Source organism: Salvia splendens, chromosome 13 (genome assembly GCF_004379255.2).
Source record: "Salvia splendens isolate huo1 chromosome 13, SspV2, whole genome shotgun sequence".
NCBI lineage: Eukaryota > Viridiplantae > Streptophyta > Magnoliopsida > Lamiales > Lamiaceae > Salvia > Salvia splendens.
Window position 1 is genome coordinate 24,853,620 of NC_056044.1, and position 18,590 is coordinate 24,872,209.

General features: G+C 39.3%; 1 protein-coding gene across 1 annotated transcript; it reads right to left on the reverse strand.

The window, feature by feature from the left end:
• Positions 1-300: 300 nt before the first annotated feature.
• LOC121762612 (actin-related protein 4-like) lies at positions 301-9,408 on the reverse strand. Its single transcript, XM_042158562.1, has 20 exons — positions 9,231-9,408; positions 9,040-9,131; positions 8,519-8,665; positions 8,368-8,441; positions 8,096-8,176; positions 7,604-7,664; positions 7,439-7,488; positions 6,207-6,261; positions 4,562-4,639; positions 4,396-4,449; positions 3,937-3,990; positions 3,804-3,864; positions 3,611-3,662; positions 3,266-3,332; positions 2,765-2,827; positions 2,629-2,691; positions 1,935-1,997; positions 1,521-1,585; positions 684-752; positions 301-585 (listed from the first exon to the last, which is right to left on the reverse strand). The coding sequence occupies exons 1-20, from the start codon at positions 9,241-9,243 to the stop codon at positions 540-542; spliced, it is 1,308 nt and encodes a 435-aa protein (XP_042014496.1). The 5' UTR covers positions 9,244-9,408; the 3' UTR covers positions 301-539.
• Between the last annotated feature and the right edge of the window lie 9,182 nt (positions 9,409-18,590).

Consider the following 18,590-nt stretch of genomic DNA (forward strand, 5'->3'; position numbering starts at 1 on the left):
TTCTCAATTTTCAAGAAATTATATTTCAGTGTGACTCTGTAACCCATCCAATCTCATTTGTTCTGTTGTTCTTGGGATAATTCATTTTTCGATATTGAATGTCACGAAAAAAATTAAGATATGGTAAAATAAGAGAAAACAAAGCACAAACTCAAGTACTATTACTTTACATTCGGAGATCTTATCAAATTTCAGTATAATTTTATAGCCTTTTCTTAAATTTTTAATATATATTGCTTTAGTTTAAATACTCCTAATAAATACACCTAATAAAAAAAATAAAGGGCAGAATTCAAACGCTACTCAAACACAAACTTCAAATAAACATGAATTGCAAGGTCATACACATCTCTACAACTAACCGTGAGTTGCGAAGGAGAAATGATGCAGAAACTCGGATACATACATACAAATCTCTCGGTGTTACATAGGGTACTATTCTTGTAGCACAAAGTACTAGCAAATAATGCAGAACTTGGATCCAGTCAAGTGCTAATTAATTAAGAAACAATGACTGAATAGCCAAAAGCATTGCATATTCAAGGGCATTTCCGTTGAATATATGAAGCTCCGTGCTCTTCAAACCTGTCATTGGAGAGGAGGCAGTGTAGTTGACATGAGAACAATAATAGAAATAATATGAAGCATGAAGTTTGTGGTGTTAGTGAAGAATGAGAGCTTACTCAGATTTAGAGAACCACATCTGTTGAAAGGATCCAAGTGATGCCAATATACTGCCTCCTATCCAAACACTGTAACACTCTGGTCAGTAAATGGTGTCGGCTTGTTTCTATATGTAGTCATTCAACTAAACTGTCTATTGCCTAGAAATCGTGTCCTAAGTTAAATGGCAGGCCAATAATTCATCACTAGTAAAGGTATCATCTAGCCTTCCTACTTCAATACAGTTGAACATATAACAGAATTATGGTTTATAGGTGTATGAACGGAGCATGAAACATTGAAGACCATGGTACTTAATTTGTGCATGAATATTGGTTTATGTCCTTGGCATTACCAAGTTAAAGAACATAATTGTGCTTCTTATTCATTTCACTCTGACATATACCTCAAATAGATAGCACTATAAAGATAACATCTTGTCAATTTTCTAAATTCAGATATTTGGTTCAGTGTTGGTACTTGTGTATGATAATCTGGTTTTGAAGCTAACCATGAATTCATTTCTGATTTGTTTGTTCCAAATTCAGATAATTGTTCACTATTCAGAAATGCTGTTTCTCACTTTCAATGAGTTATTCTATTCAGATGAGTCCGAGATGAGGTGAGCAATCAGCAAAGCTTAAACTACACTCAATTTCCTGTGAAATTATAAGAGCTACCCTTGAGGTTTATCCTACTCACCAAAAACCCAATAAAATTTATAAATTGAAAATATAATGCAAAATATTTGTTTCTTATTTCCAACAAAGATCGCTAACTCCTGGATCATGCATAAAACCATAAGTATGGGATACATTCAAAACCAATTAGAAATTAAATAAGCAAATAAATCCAACCTGAATCTCCTTTCAGTTGCATTTCCACTTGCTAGAACTTTCACCCTAGCTGCTTGAGGAGATTCCTAGGAACAATATCAGTTATTGTCAGGATGAGGATAATCAATAACAAAAAGCAAATGCACTTATATGACCACATAATTAAGAAACATGCAAGGACTATTCAAACATCTCTAATCTGGCAATTTCACCAAATATCAATCTGAAATGTAGAAATGGCTTAGCAAAAAATTGTAATCTCAGCCACGATGGAATGGATATCTCCCCAAATCTTATTTTTCTATATTTCCCACTCCCTTTCCCATTTCTCTTTTTGACAAGACAGGGAGTTCAAAATCTATTCTGCTAGAACAAGACAAAATTACATAAAAATTGATATTTTCATCCCAATAAGAATGTAACATAATGGACAACCTCCAGTAGATCTTTCTCAAGACGTTCTTTCAGCTGTTGCATTGATGCCGTTCCACCAGAAAGCTGAAAATAGACAAGCAACATGGTATAAGGACTCTAAAACGTTGAGTACCATGCGATCTAATAATGGAAACACGGAAGAATGGTATTTACTGATACATGTTAATTAGTAATGATTGTTACAAAATATTTTCAGCATGTTATTCAATTTATACAAGACATTTCAGAGGACAACCGCTATAAAGTAGAAAGATGTGAAGTTTTAGAAATATGGTGACATGGTGACAACACCACACATTATATTTCTAGAACAAACAAATTTGTGTTGAAGTTACCAAATGGATGATCTAGGTAATATTCATAAACTTATTCAACTTTAAAGAACTATGGTGACTTTATTTGAAAAAATTGCTAAAAAGGGAGGAACAAAGTACTAACCTACATACAAGCAAAAGAGATTTCAAATACAATTCCTTATCAGATCACTGAAATGACTGATGTAACCTAATAACTAAGTAGATTAGTTCACATACTGACTGCATAACCACCTGGAACAATCATGTAGTTTACAACATATAGACAGGATATCATCCCCACGAATCCCTTGGCTGGGGTGAATAAGACACGTGACAGAATATGCTAATGGGAGAAGGAATGTTTGTTCAGAGAAGATATAATGTAGCAGTCATCTTACCAATATGCTGCTATAAAGTTCTCTTCGGATGTCAACATCACACTTGCTTATGCTCTCAATAACCTGGAGAGATTGAACAAAAGTGTAACTATAAAATCAGCTAAGAACAGAGCCTACTTGAATGTAATCTACACACCATTTGCGGCAGGCCATGGGCAGATGAAGTTGTCTCTATAGAATTTTCCATACCAGGTATAGTCTGTGATGAAGATCAAATTGTGGATAAATTAGCTTATGACATCAATTTAAACCTATATAATGTTGAGCAAGGGAAGACACCAAAAATGATCTTCACAGACATAACTCCATCAAAAGTATCTGGATAAAAAAAGGGGTCGCAAACACAACAAACAATAGGTTCTTCTGCACTTTGAGATGCGAATTAAGAATATATACTCATAAAAGAACTGGTTTAAATCAGTCAGGGACAAAGTTCAGAGACAAATTCCAAATAAAACTAGGCACTAACCATAGAGTCTCTAGTGACTTCCAACATCAATAAAGGAATGAAATTGTGCACAATTTCATTTCATTATTGATATTGGAAGTCATATACATACAGATTCATAGCATTATGAAATAGCACATGATGAATCAAAGAAAAATAGTACTGAAATTGATCAGAAATGACACGCACCAGAGCTAAAGATGGATTAAACAATATATCAGGAATCTTGAATCTGTCAGCACCGATCTCAATTGTTCTACACCATTACAATAAAAAAAAGAGATCAAATTAGAAAGATCGTACTTGGATAAATTCTAATGATGGTCAATGACAAGTAATGTCTAGCTGGCCCAGCAGATATATATACACAGTTATAAGTATTAAAGTTAACTTGGGTTCAACTGGGTACACCTTCGAAAAGGGTAAATACTGGGCAAACAGATATCAGTCACAAAAGTTGAACAAACTTTGGATGTATCAAAGATAGTTTTAGAAATATTGATGAAGAAAAGGAACACTTGACAATAAACTTACTGTCCATCAGGAAGCTCATAAGGTGTCATTGGAATATTGGAGAATGATGTATCTGACCAGTGGATACAATGTTAGCATATATGGGTCAATAGCATTATCCCGAGAATAAAACAAATGAAAGATAGAATTCTAAATCAAAACACGGCTAGTGGAATTAATTGATGACTTTAAGTTGTCTATACAGTGTACAAACCATCATATGGAGTGTCTGGTGCTCGACACACGCATTCTTTAATATCACTAACAATCACCCGCTGCAAGAAAGAATGAAGTCTAAGTAACAGAATAGGAGCCAACAACTAATGAATTCTGACAAATGAAATTACCTGAGAATAAAGTTTGTAACTTTCTGTAGTATTGGGGAGGTCAAGGTCCACAATCTGTTGTAACCAAGAACAAAGGTTATTATGATGTTATCAGGAAAAAAAAACACAAATTTCAATCAAGCTGTAGACCTTAGATTTTCTAAGAAATATATCAGGAATTAGCAGCCTGAAGTAACATTAAGTTAAAAAATGATCTCATATACACCATCATGAGAAGAAGGAGGTGCAATGCTTTCAGCCACATAACAAAGATTTTGATTTCACTGGTGGAAATAGGAGTATATTTGCAAAACAATGATAGTGCAGACTATACATTTTACTGGTTACCATAGATTCTCCTATAACTCATAAGAAAGTAGGCTGGCTAATCAAGCATACACTAAGATCAAATGGCATGCCACATTTTCTACATAATAAATGAAATACTTGGTTCGTAAACATTATATGAGGATCAACGACCTGAAACTCTCCAGGACGAACTTCCTTTCTTTTGAATGCATAACGAGGCTTTATCTGCAATTTTGGATATAAATAAGGGAAAATGAGAGAAACCAGATTAAAACTTATGCAGAATACAAGTTCAAACTTTGCTGAAAACAAATTCTAGAGAAAATTATGAACTCACAGAAAGTCCTTTGCTTTCCAGGCTTTTTAACAAGCAATCGCTAAGGAAATCACCTCCAATAGGAGATGTTGATACGGCCTATATTAACAGAAAAATTTAAACAGTAATTAAGATGGGAAATTGAAAGAATAGGTATCTTTTATTATTGAAATCATGATTTTGACAATGGTATGAATGGAACAGGGCATGACATTAGCCAATCAGAGAATCTCTACCTTCAATATTTGCATCACAAAAAATAGATGTATGATGGCTTTCCAGAAAAAAGCTACTACTCCCTCCGTCCCATTACATGTGAGACATTTCTTTGGGGCACAAGTTTTTAGGAATGAAAAAAAATAAAGAGAAAAAGTAGGAGAGAAGTTAAAGTAAGAGAGAGATGAGTGTTGCTTTTTGCCATAAAAGTAAATGTCTCAAGTAAATGTCTCACTTATAGTGGGACGGCCTAAAAAGGAATACGCCTCACTTGTAATGGGATGGAGGGAGTATTATTCTGGAAGAGAGTAAAATCATAATCCATATAAAGCCATGGCGTGTTGAATAGATTAATGCAGGTCTCCTTTAAATTTACTTGGGCAATTAATCATTGATAGCTTTTCGCAGAAAAGAACGTCTGTGTTATTTGATTTTTTAAAAAGACATCAAAATTATATCAAGATCCTATACCTGAAAATCAGGCTAAGTAGATGCCGTTTGAGCATGCTTATATGCCTTACTGTATAAAGTGTCATCCTAGATGGCAGGAATGAAGAACTATGTTTCCAAACTGTTAGGATCGTCGACTGCAACATTAGTTTGATATTGTCCGCTTTGGGTCAAGCCCGTACGGATTTGTTTTTAGGTCATTCCCAAAAAGCTCAAACTAATTGGGGTTGGACAGGAATTACATTCGCCTTCCAACTTCCCTCACTTATCCGATGTGGGATGGGTTTGTACCCAACAAACATCCCCTCAAACTGAGACCACATCGGGAACGCAGTCGACATGAACATGGGTCGTTCCAGCCCTGGCTCGGGCCCAACTCTAACTCTAAGTTCTTCAGGGCCCGACCCTAACTGGGGCTCATCCAGGCCCGACCCATAGCCACCTGGGCCTGATACCACTTGTTAGGATCGTCAACTGCAACATTACTTTGATATTGTCGGCTTTGGGTCAAGCCCGCACGGATTTTTTTTTGGGTCACTCCCAAAAGGCCTCATACTAATTGGGGTTGGACAAGAATTATATACACCTTCCAACTTCCCTCACTCATCCGATGTGGGATGAGTTTGTAACCCAACACAAACATTATTTATACAGGTAAAAATCAAGGATAACAGAGTTACACATTTACTTGCTTTTTTGTTTTTTTCCCACGAGACTAAATTTTAGATGAAGCAGAACGAGGAACAGGGACAGAAAGAAAGACACCAGAAAACAGGCTGAACTAAAACACCAACATGAACTAAGAGTATCTAGCATGTGAAGAGAAGTAACCATAGTAGTACGAAAAATACAAAGTACTGTAAAAAGATGATAGGATATCTTGCAAAGAGAAAGAAGTACATGCACTTATGTCGAACAGTGGAATTAAATACTAATACATCTATGTGTTGACGGACTGAGAATATCTCAAAACAAAATTTTCTCATTAAACCATGAGTACCTTCTGAAGAACATAACCATCATGTACTGGAGCTACAGTAGTTGATCCTCCACCACTGAATCAAGGAGCCAATGAACTAATTAAGCTTATAAGTATTCATTTTCAACAGTCAGATAAACAAAAAACAAGTGCAAAGGGAAAGTATTATAAGGGAGTACTAGACTTCATGTTCTTGATTGTGTTATAGCTTACAGAGTTATCAAATATCATAAGAAAAAGGTTTAATGGCCAAACAACTTCAACCTTTGCAAAATTTTATGTTTCAGGAAATTCTTTAGAAATTGTCAATTTGCCACATATTTGGCAATGAATTGCTGTTTTGGCCAATCTGTCATTTTTAGGGTTGTGCAGCAATGTAAAGAAGATGTTTTTGCAAGATAAATACAGAATATTAAAATCAGTAACCTAAAGTATACTCCCTCCGTTTTTTAAAAATAGCAACTATTTCCATTTTGGGCCGTTCCTTTAAAATAGAAACTTTAGAATCTTTCTATTTTAGGACATGGACCCCACAATCCACTAACTCTACTTTCACTACTTTTTCTCTTCCTCTCTCTTACTTTACTCATTTTTCTTTTCATCTCTTACTTTACCAATTGTTCTCACTTACTTTACCACTTGTGCATTAAAACCCGTGCCGTTTCAAATGTTTCTATTTTTTAAATACGGAGGGAGTATCATATACTCATAGCCACAAGACTTGGTCAGGAAAGTTAGGTTGACCAATTCACAAATTAAATAACAGTGACTAGCCAAACATGTGATAATGGGAATAGAGAAACACATTTCACAAACTTATCAGAGATTGCTGGGGAAGAAAAGGAACACTACAGTCTACTTGGTCCCAATTCACAAAAATATAAAACGAAAAGAATGTAAACTGACTTAGGATCATTATATGATTTGGATAATTGGGATGTACAGTACGATGATATCACATTTTAAAAAACTTTTAACCTCATAATGCACAAAAACTAAAAAAAGTTGCTGTCTGTTGGACGAAAAGATATCATATGACTATATGAGTAAGAAGAACAATTGTCTTACACTCCCATAACAAGGGAAACTTTTTCATTCCCAAATCCCAATACATGTGCAGGCAAGTGAAAGAGTTTGAAGTACAGAAACGAAAATGTTGAGTGCCAAAAATGGAGGGTTGAAATTCATGTAAAACTTAAGTTTAAAGCAGAAGTATTGTGATGGCACAGTATATAAGCCCCTAGGGCCCCTACCAGTCAACAACTAAAGAGGTGGCACGTCCTGATGCAAAAGAAGTAAGAACCTGGAATAAATAAACAACCTACAATTAGTAAATGACAAAATAAAAGGCCATGAAATAAAAGGAACAAACAGGACACTGATTCTAATTATTAATGAGATCAGAAATAGGGGCTCACAGCATTTTTGGCCAAAAATAGTGCAGGAACTTGATATTTTTCAAACATAATCTCAGCAGTCCTGTTAGACAAGTAAACTCGATCAGCTTAAAAACAACCAGAAATCACTACAAGGTAGAAGACATGATACACTAATCACAATCTTTATGTAACCTTAGAGTAAAAAGGATATAGTACATCACGATCTATCAGTTAACATGGTTCTCATTACTCATTAATGGAACCACAATTGGAAGTATTGCAGCAATCATACTATGCAATAGACTGACATGAATTAATTCAAGAAATGTTAAAAGACAATAATTAGTTTCAACTTTATAAAAACCTATTTAAAAAGACAATCTTCCCTGTTATACTCTAAATAATTCATAGTAATTAACTTCTCCTCGTTTGGTGAAATTTAGATATAAATTTAGATATAAATTTGCTGCATGGTTGCCGCCAAAAATGTGCATATATACCATCAGCTACATAACCAGACATTCAACTCACTTTTCCCTTTGCTGTTGAGAATTAGAACATGACTCGGCAAAGAGCATTGGATGTTCCTTTGGATCAATCAACAGGCATTTCCTGTGACAAACATCATATAAATTGCGATAAATTAATGTGCAATACTAAGAATATAGAAGACATGGACAAACCCAAAAATATCACGAAATAGGGATAAAATGTCTGCTTGAAAAAGTAAACAATCCTCCACTTGTTTACAAGAAGGCCTAACGACATTGAGGTGGGAAGTTTAAAGTTAACAGTTCAACTACCTCAAAGCATGGTCCCATATGCCTTCAACCATATCCCAGTCAACGACTACTCCATCCTTCATAGGTGATAATACCTGAAATTAACTTTCCACTATGGTCAACAAGACTATTGAGCAGCTACAGCTTAGAACAATGTATGGATATTTCGAACCTCCATGTGATCCCTGCGAAACCCCAAGTTTTGTGATCCTACAAAAAATTTGCTCTTGCTCTTTGATTTAGACTCTTGGGCAGATCCTGAGTTCTTGTTTGCATTATCAGCATCATCAGTTTCCATTTCATCAATTGACCCGACAACCTGATTAGACACATAATTTGCGGTAATCCATGATTAACCGATTGTCAAGGTAAAGATGAACAGCCCTACTCTGAATTAGGGGTAACAAGTTACTCCTACTCATCATGTGTGATTACTCTCATGTGATCCCTCCACACAAAACCCATTATATCTTCGACCAATAATTTTAACTTATTAAACTTTAAGCTGCTGCTGCTGCAAATGCATGATAAGCTCTAAATTTGGAACCCGAAATAGCAACACTCACTCTCTGGCAACTAACTACAGTCACATTGTACTAGAATTCTAGAAACAAAAATAAAAATCGAAAAGAGAACAAATCAGAAGATGAATCATAAAGAGACAGCAAGAGAAAGGGTTGAGTTGGCTCTCACAGATGGGAAGACAGCTTTCGGCGCATCTTCGCCAGCATAACCAGCTTTGCAGGTATGGGAACCCAAGTCTACGACTATTGCCGATACTTCATCTGAATTAAATACCAAAAGAAGTAAATTACCCAGTAAACCAGAAAATAATTCAATATTGTAAACTAAATTGAGAGAAGAGTGGAGCATGGTACACGCACCTCCTCCATACATGATGATAAGACGAGGATTTGGACAGTGGCGGTTCGATTTTGATGGTAGGAAGAAGTGAGCGCGCGAATTAGGGTTTAAAAAGGGAATTACCGTTCACTTGCTTACACCTCCTCTACTCCCGGGAGGGAGACTTGATAGGACCGGAATTACGGCTGTGGGGTTTTCTTTCCATCATTTAATTACCGTACATAAACAAAAATAATCTTGGTTATCGAATTTTAGAGCACTCGCAACAGGCGTAGGGGTGGCTCGGTACCTTACCGAAAATCGCGCGATGACAAAATATCATATCTATACCATAATGCGGTATACTGAAAATTCAGTTTCGTTAATTTTTTATACTTTTATCTTAACGTTATTGCGGTATAACGTACTTTTACGGGACACTACAGTACGGTATGGTATACCGTAGTACCGATATGCAAAAAAAAATCTCTTTTATATACAAAATGTTTAAAAGTATGATTTTCGGAGATTTTTTCTTTTTAATTCTATTTTATATTATATAAATATACTAATGTAATATATATAATATTTCAACATGTACCGATTTTTCGGTATGCACCCAAATATTCGGTATACCATGGTATACCGCGGTATAGGAAAATTTATACCGTTACCGTACCGAAAATTATGGGGTATTTTTTTGGTGCGATAAGTGCAGTATTTCGATATTTTTGTCCAGCCCTAAATAGGAAACCATTTTGGCTCGAGTCTCGTTTCACCAAGGTGAGTCGGGAGTGAGACGCCGTTGTGGGTGTCCCGTCGCGCAGGGACTCCTAGCTAGGGTGGTGAGGTTGAGATCGAGACAACCCGCCACCCCCCATGGCACGATGTGGTTGGGCGGTGACGCATGCGAGTGGGCGCCATACTAGCTATTGGAAATTTGACGTTTTTTTGTATTCGGAAAAAATTCAAAAATTATTCAACTTTTCCAAATATTAGTAGTACCATTTAGTTTTTTTGTCATTTTTATCCTATAATTCAATCTCAAAATCATCTATTAATACTTTCATTTATCATATAGTTTTTTTACACAAAAACAGGTCAATCCGACTCGTTTCCAGCCAACTCGATCCCGTCGAGGAAGTCGCAAGCCAGAGCCAGTGTGGGTGGGTCGAAGCCGATTGGCGACGTCGTCCGCGAAGGGTAGAGGCTGGAAAGGGCCAAGCCAAACCAAGCTAGTGCTTACGGATTGGCGTATTACGGCCAAAAGATAAAACGACTTCCTCCTAGCGTGTAGAAGAACCCTAAACCCGCTAGACACCAGCAAACTTCATCGAGTTCTGAGAATCGAGCTAGACAATATCCTTAAAATGCACACTATGGTGCCAAGAGCTAGAGAGAATAAAGAATGTTTGTTGTGGTGTACTCTTCTACTCCAATCTGCAAGCCTACCAAATGTAAGATCTTGCAATCAAGATACCTCATAAAGTATTTGGGAGTTATGAAGATGAAAAGCCAAAGGATCTGGCCACATGGAAGGCCAAAGGTCCCCACTAAATCATTCCCACATTTCCTCTTACCAAATGCCCCACCCCTCAAACCAACGAGACAAGTTATCTACAGCGCGGGTTCACCCATACCTCGTCTCATCAAAATGAGACCAAGCCATGGGTGAGACCCATTGCGCATATGATAAGGCTAATTTCATGCATAGGTCTAGGGGGTGAATTCATACAATTATAAGGTCTAACACATGTTTTAAGCCAGGTGTGTAGAAGAATTCACCAGGTCGAGGAACAAAGAAGGTGGATTCCAAGGACCATGCAATTATGGTGAATAAGTGAGCAAATTCGGAGGAAACAACTAGACGGAGGGATCGTGAAGCTGAAGGGCAGAATGAAGATTTCTGCGAAGGTTTCTAGAAGATCCTACCGCATCTATATAAGGAAGGAAGCATGCAATCTGGAGGGATCCTCTCGGTGGGGACCTCAGTAACAGATTAGTTTGCAGCTCATTTCACTTCTACACAGTTTTTGGGTTCTGATGGGGAATTTGTAGGGCAGTTCTGGGTCACTGGTTGCTAGTTAGTCATCGGAGTAACACCGTCCTCGTGGAGGGCGAAGAAACAATTTAAATCGCTTTCATTTTAGTTTTCTGTCATGAATTTCACCGAGCTTCGCCGTTCGGAGCTAGACCCTGTTTACTGTCGAATTGCTTTAGTTTATGAAATTTCTGTTTTCCGCCATTAACGAGTTCTGCTGATTTCGATTATGGGTGTTCATTATTTGCGTTTGTTGTAGTGCTGAGTTGGATGTTTGAGTTTTGTGTTGGTTGACGAGTTTGGTGAAATTGCTGGGATCTGGTGTTGATCGAAGTAGATCTGGGTGAATCGGGAACCATGGAGTTGATGTTGGTAGCTGTTTGGGTTCGGAAGGCTTGGATCCGGAGTGGATTGAGTTTCCGACGTTGGATCTGAAGAGTGATTGAGACTTATGCCTAACTTTCGTGTTTTCATTTCATTCCGCCTAGTATACGTAGATCTGTTCTATTTCTGGTTGTTTGCAAGTTTCCGACGTCTGAACTTTTACATTTTGTTTGAATCTCGGTATATGCTCTGTTTTCTCCATCTTCGTGTTTGATTTAGTTGATGTAACTTGTGATTGTGTCTAGAGAATTTTGGCGTACATAGTTCTTAATTTTTCTTTCTTTATTTTCAGTTTATGAGCAGAGGCTTGCGATTTGGATACTGTGGAGGCTCATCTGAGTGGATAAACGACCAGTTTACTTGGCAAGTCAAGGGCTCAGCATCTACGGTCACCACCAGATCGAGATTATCTACGGTAAGTCCATTTCCGTTTGGTTCAGAAAGTGAAGAGGATTGGAACTCGTCAGGAAGGGAGGATCCTAAATCGTCTTCGGAAACAAGTACAGAGGAGGAAGAAACAGTGGTCATGGCAAACATAATCGATCTAGATCCAGAAATCGGCTCGCTCACTGCTCATCTAGACGGAGAGCCGGCTCAAGCTATAGTTATGAATCCGCGACAGAGGTCCATTGAGATCAAGACGAACGTGCTCGGCATCCTACCAACGTTCTCTTGGCGAAGGAATGAGTGTCTGTACGAGTTCTTAAATGAATTCAGCAAATTGTGTAGCATTCAGATGAGGCCGAATGACGCAACAGAGGAGGACTATCGCTTGCGCGCAGTTCCTTTTGCCTTGAAGGGGGAAGCCAACACTTGGTTATTAAGGTTGCCCCCGGATTCTATCCTTACATGGAGAGACTTTAAATTGGAATTCCTAGATTACTTCTTTCCGTCGAACAAGATGAACGCTCTCAAGAAGGAGATCGTGGAGTGCAAGCAGGAGTATGATGAGTCTCTGAGTCAATATTGGTCACAATTTAAGGGGTTGCTAGATGCCTGCCCGAACCATAGGATGATTGAGGCAGAGATTTACTATCTGTTTTATGAAGGAGCAAACCCTGAGTCAAAGGATTTGATGAACTCCTCGAGTGGGGGAAATTTTACAAAGAAGAGAGGAAGTGAAGCAAGAGAAATTCTGGGAAAGCTGATTGAGGTGAAAAAGGCATACGATAGCCCAAGGAATTTTGTGAAGAAAGGCTCAGCGAATGCGCTGAGGGAGCAGGATGAAGAGAGGGTAGAGGCAAGAATCGACAGGCTTGAGAAAGCACTATTGAATGCCATCGAGAAGACCAAACCACTAACCTCACAAGAAAAGGAGAAACCTCCGGGTCTAGGAGATAGTCAGTTTCAGCGATATTATGGACCCCAGGAAGGGGAGTACCCAGCTCAAGTTAATGCAATGGGGAGTTGGAATCCCGATGGAAGTTGGAATCCAGGGAGACAGAGAGATGCACCCCGGAGGAACCATCCCAATTTCAGATGGTCGGACAACGACCAGAGCCAGCCAGCACCACAACAGAACATTCAGTTTGTACCTCAACCGGAGAGGCAGAGTAACTGGTCTGGGAGAAATCAAGAGGGGCAGGGCAACTGGAGTAGTCGAAACCAGGGAGATCATCCGAATTGAGGGAACAAGAACCAAAACCATCAAGGGAATTCTTATGTACCACCACACCAGAGGAACTTCCAAACCACCTATCAAGGGCCAGGAAACCAGTTCAACAATAGTTCGGGAGGTCAAGGGAACATTCGCCAGAATCAAGCAAGTGGTTCGAATGCAGGCCCAGGGTCCAGTCAGCCCAATTCTAAAACACCGAGGAATCTGGATGAGATGGTGCATGACCTCGTAAGTTCTCAGCAGCATATGCAGAACAACTTGCAGTTGAACAATGACGTAGTCCACAAGCTTCAGGACGCTCAGCAAGAGCAAAAGGCGGCAATGGATATGCTGGCAAAACAGATGTCACAGATAGCTACTTCTTTGAGCGAGATGCGAGGGAATGAAGGCAAGATTCCTGACTCAGTAAGGATGCCTGATAGAGCTAACATCAGTCTGATCACTTTAATATCCGGAAAGGAGTATGAGGGTTCAGAGATAAGGACGAATGAGGAGACAAACCCCAAAGGAAAAAGGGGTATAACCTCTAGACCCGAGAACTTAAAGGGAAATAGTCCCGAGAGAAAAGATGACCTTAGGGCAGGAGATTTGGAGAAACCACTGCCTAAAGAAGCTGAACCATTTTTCATAGATCCAGAGCCGGAGTTTGAAAGGGAGAAGGTGAGCAAAGGAACCAATGAGCCCTCAGCTGGATGTTCTACTGGAGCAGGGAAGTTACTGAAGTCATTCCCAAGTCGAGGGGAAGCTAAGAAAAAGAAGGAAGAACCGGTAGACTTCATGGACATTTTTGGGAAACTGGAGATTAATTTGCCATTCTTACAAGCCTTGAAGTTGCCGGTGTTCAGCAAGTTCATTAAGGAATTTATAGCTGGAAAGGCTAGACCCAGTGGGAAGATTCTAATTGGAGAGAATGTGTCAGCAGTGATTCAGAAGCGGAGAATGCCCTCCAAATGCACTGACCCAGGTATGTTTACCTTACCTATTTCAATCGGTGATGTAACAATTGAGCATGTCATGTGTGATTTAGGGGCTTCGATAAATGTTTACCGCTTTTCATTTACAAGAAACTGGTAGGAGTAAGTATGGTAGATACGAAAGTGCATGATTTCTTGTACCCAGCTGATTTTCATGTGATAAAGATGAGTGACAATGAATCTGTTGAGTCTAGTGGCGTACTTCTAGGAAGACCTTTTCTTCGTACAGCCAAGACCATAATTAATGTTTTTGACGGGACTATATGCCTTGACTACAATGGGGAGAAATACACCTTAAGCATCGATGAAGCAATGAAGAAACCTCTTGATGTAGAAAATTTGCATGCTGTTGATGTTATTAACCCCTTAATCCAGGAATATCTTGAGAAAGAATTAATGCAGGAATAGATTGAAAATTCAGAAATGAGTTATTCTATCGACAGAGAAGTGGCTGGATGGTGTGAAGCAATGAACACAAATGAATTATCAGATGAAGAGCTAGCCGAGGCAATCTTGGAATTCTGTAAAAATCTAGGAGTAGCTATGTCAAGGAAGATACCCCATGTTGCGAGCATGGAGGCTTGTTCTAGGTCGAGGAAAGATATAATATCTGATGGAACAGAGAAAAACCCCTTGCCCCTGGAGGCAAGTACTTTGAAGAAAGAACTGAAGGTGCTCCCACCAGGCCTCAAGTATGCTTATCTCGAGGAGAATGAGACTTTTCCCGTTATCATCAACAGCAACTTGACCAAGGAACAGGAGAATGAGTTGTTGAACGTGATCAGAAAGAACAAGAAAGCCATAGGATGGACTCTCTCTGATCTGGTAGGAATAAGTCCGGATCTTTGCATGCCCCATATTCGGTTGGAAGAGGGAGCGTAAGCTTGCAGGGACCCCCAGCGTAAGCTTAATCCGAACATGAGAGAGGAAGTTTTGAAAGAAGTCTTGAAGATACTCTCCCTGGGAATTATCTACTCTATTCCGGACAGTGAGTGAGTCAGCCCAGTTCACATGGTTCCCAAAAAATCAGGGATTCAGGTAGTCAAGAATGATAAGAATGAATTGGTTCCCACTTGACTTGTTACTGGGTGGATGATGTGTATTGATTATAGGAAGCTGAACGAGGCGACCAGGAAAGATCATTTCCCGCTCCCGTTCATTGATCAAATGCTGGAGAGGCTAGTAGGGAAACAATATTTCTATTTCCTACACGGATACAGTGGATACTTCCAGATCTATGTAGATCCAGACGATCAGGAGAAAACTATATTTACGTGTCCTTTTGGCACGTATGCTTACAGAAGGACGCCGTTTGGTTTATGCAATGCGCCAGGCACTTTCCAACGGTGCATGATGAGTATCTTCTCGGATTTATTGGAGGATTGCATCGAGATTTTCATGGATGATTTCACTGTGTATGGAATTCTTTTGACTCCTGTCTAGCAAGTTTGGACATTGTGTTGAGGAGGTGCCAGGAAAAGCATTTGGTTTTAAACTTCAAAAAATGCCACTTTATGGTCCTTGACGGAATTGTCTTAGGGCATGTAGTTTCAGAGAGGGGTATACAGATAGACCAAGCGAAGGTTGACGTGATCTCAAAATTGCCTTACCCTACGAATCAGAAAGAAGTCAGAGGATTCCTAGGGCATACGGGGTTCTATAGAAGATTCATTAAGGATTTTGCGAGGATCGCTCAACCACTCACCCATCTGTTGCATAATGAAGTTGATTTCATTTTCGATGAGGGGTGCAAGGAAGCTTTTCAGTTATTGAAGGATAAACTAGTCTCTGCCCCTATTATCAGAGTGCCTGACTGGAGTTTACCGTTTGAGATAATGTGCGATGCGAGTGACTACGCAGTAGGGGCGGTGCTATGTCAAAGAATTGATGGGAAAAGCTATGTGATTTTTTATGCATCGAAAACGCTCAATCAAGCCCAGAAGAACTATGACACCACTGAAAAAGAAATGCTGGCGGTGGTATACTCGTTTGAGAAGTTTCGCCCGTATTTACTGGGGTGGTCAAGGGTGATAGTCTTCACCGATCACGCAGCTATTATGTACCTGCTGGCAAAGAAGGAGTCCAAACCCAGATTGATTCGTTAAGTGTTACTTTGGCAGGAATTTGATTGGGGGGTTCGAGACAAAAAGAGGACAGAAAACAAAGTGGCTGATCACTTGAGCAGGATTTTCCAAGGAGAAACGGATGAAGCTATACCTGATGCATTCCCAGAGGAGCATCTGTACTATTTAGGGGAATTTCCAAGACCTATCAGTTGGGAAGAGATAATGGCGTTAACATGTCAAGGAGATTCTGAGAAAAGGAAATGTCAGCTGAACGTCGAGCCTTGGTTCGCAGACCTGGCAAATTATTTAGTCACTGGAGAGGTACCAAGTTCTCGATCAATCACCAGGGCCCAGAAAATGAAACTGAAAAGTGAAGCCAAGTATTATTTTTGGGACGACCCGTATTTATGGAAAATGGGGGCTGACCATGTGATTAGGAGGTGTATTCCAGAATGGGAACAGAGGGATGCGCTGAATCATTGCCATGCCCTAGCTTGTGGAGGTCACTTTGGACCCAGGACGACGGCGAGGAAGGTGTTAGATAGTGGGTTTTACTGGCCCACATTACATTAGGATGCTTTTGAGTTTTGTCAGAACTGTGAGAGATGCCAGCAGACATGGGGAAATTTCTAAGATGGATGAAATGCCACAGGTCCTAGTAATCGTTTGTGAAATCTTCGACGTATGGGGGATGGACTTCATGGGTCCATTTCCATCTTCATATGGGAACACATATATCCTTGTGGCAGTAGATTATGTGTCGATATGGATATAAGCCAAAGCTACACCATCCTGTGAAGCTAAAGTAGTGGCAAAATTTCTTAAGTCTAACATTTTTAGCAGGTATGGTGTGCCTAGGGCTGTTATTTCGGATCAGGGGACGCACTTCCATAATCGAATGATAGAAGCTCTAATGAAAAAATATGGAGTGCACCACAGGCTGTCTACACCTTATCATCATCAGTCAAATGGGCAGGCAGAAATATCAAATAGAGAGATCAAGGCAATACTAGAGAAAACGGTGAATCCGTCAAGAAAAGACTGGAGTAAGAGGCTTGACGACGCACTATGGGCATACAGGATAGCCTATAAAACACCTATTGGAATGTCACCCTACAGGCTAGTGTTCGGTAAGATGTGCCATTTGCCTGTGGGTGTGGAACACAAGGCCTATTGGGCGGTCAAGGAAATTAACATAAACCCTCAGGCGTGTGAAGAAGAGAGGAAACTGCAGCTTCAAGAACTGGAGGAATTACGACTTGAGTCTTATGAGTCTGCAATGTGGTATAAGGAGAAGACTAAGCTTTGGCATGACAAAAATCTCCGAGTCAAGGAACTACAAGTAGGACAGAAGGTTCTCTTGTTCCAGTCCAGACTCAAACTGCTACCAGGAAAGTTAAAATCCAAATGGGTTGGACCTTACACTATCATAAGTCTTCGCGCAAATGGAGCAGTGGAGATCCAGGGAAGTGCCGCAAACTCTACTACCTTTCTTATGAATGGTCATAGGGTGAAGGTTTTTAGGGATAATTCTGAGTTGTGTGTAGTAGAGGAAGTGCCGCTACGCGCACTCTCTATTATCGATTAAATGGTCTGTGGGGGAAAAACTCTCGACGAATTCATGGGTCAGGTTAATTGGAATGTTTCTTTTCATATCTATTCACTGAACCAGGGGATCTAGAGAGTGTTTAATTGAAAGTGTAAATATTTAGCTGGTTTTTTATAAAAATAAAAATTTCCAAACAAAGAAGAAAATTAATTTTCCAAAAAAAATTTATTTTCGAAACATCAGTCTTTTCTGGGAAAATGTTTTGTCACTTTTTTTTCCTTGACCTGGGCGTCTGGTGTTTCATTTTCTTTTGTTTTTGCCTAAGTGTGGTATCGTGGGAGTAATATTTACATGGGGCAGAGAAACTTAGTTTGGGAGGGAAGTGGAATAGTTTTGAAATTCAAAAACTACTTTATGGGAAGGCGAACGGTTGCATATGTCACGCCTGCAACCGCCTGCATATCCGTACGCGTCCTTACCCACTTTTACCATTTCAACTCCTTATACTCTATTTTCACAATCCAAACTTTCTCTCGCTCTAAAAAATCCCCAATTCTCTCTCGCGATACCCAGCTTTTCACTAACCCTAACCGTAATTTCTTTCAAAGTCTTTGAGAAATTTCAAATCCGAGCAATGGAGAACACATCAACTGTAGGAAGCACCGCCGGAACTGCCGATTCCAACACGGCGAATTTCATGGCAGAATTGATGTAGAAATTTGGAGGACCGGAAGAAGCAATGAAAGCTTTTGCCCTGCTCACAACAATG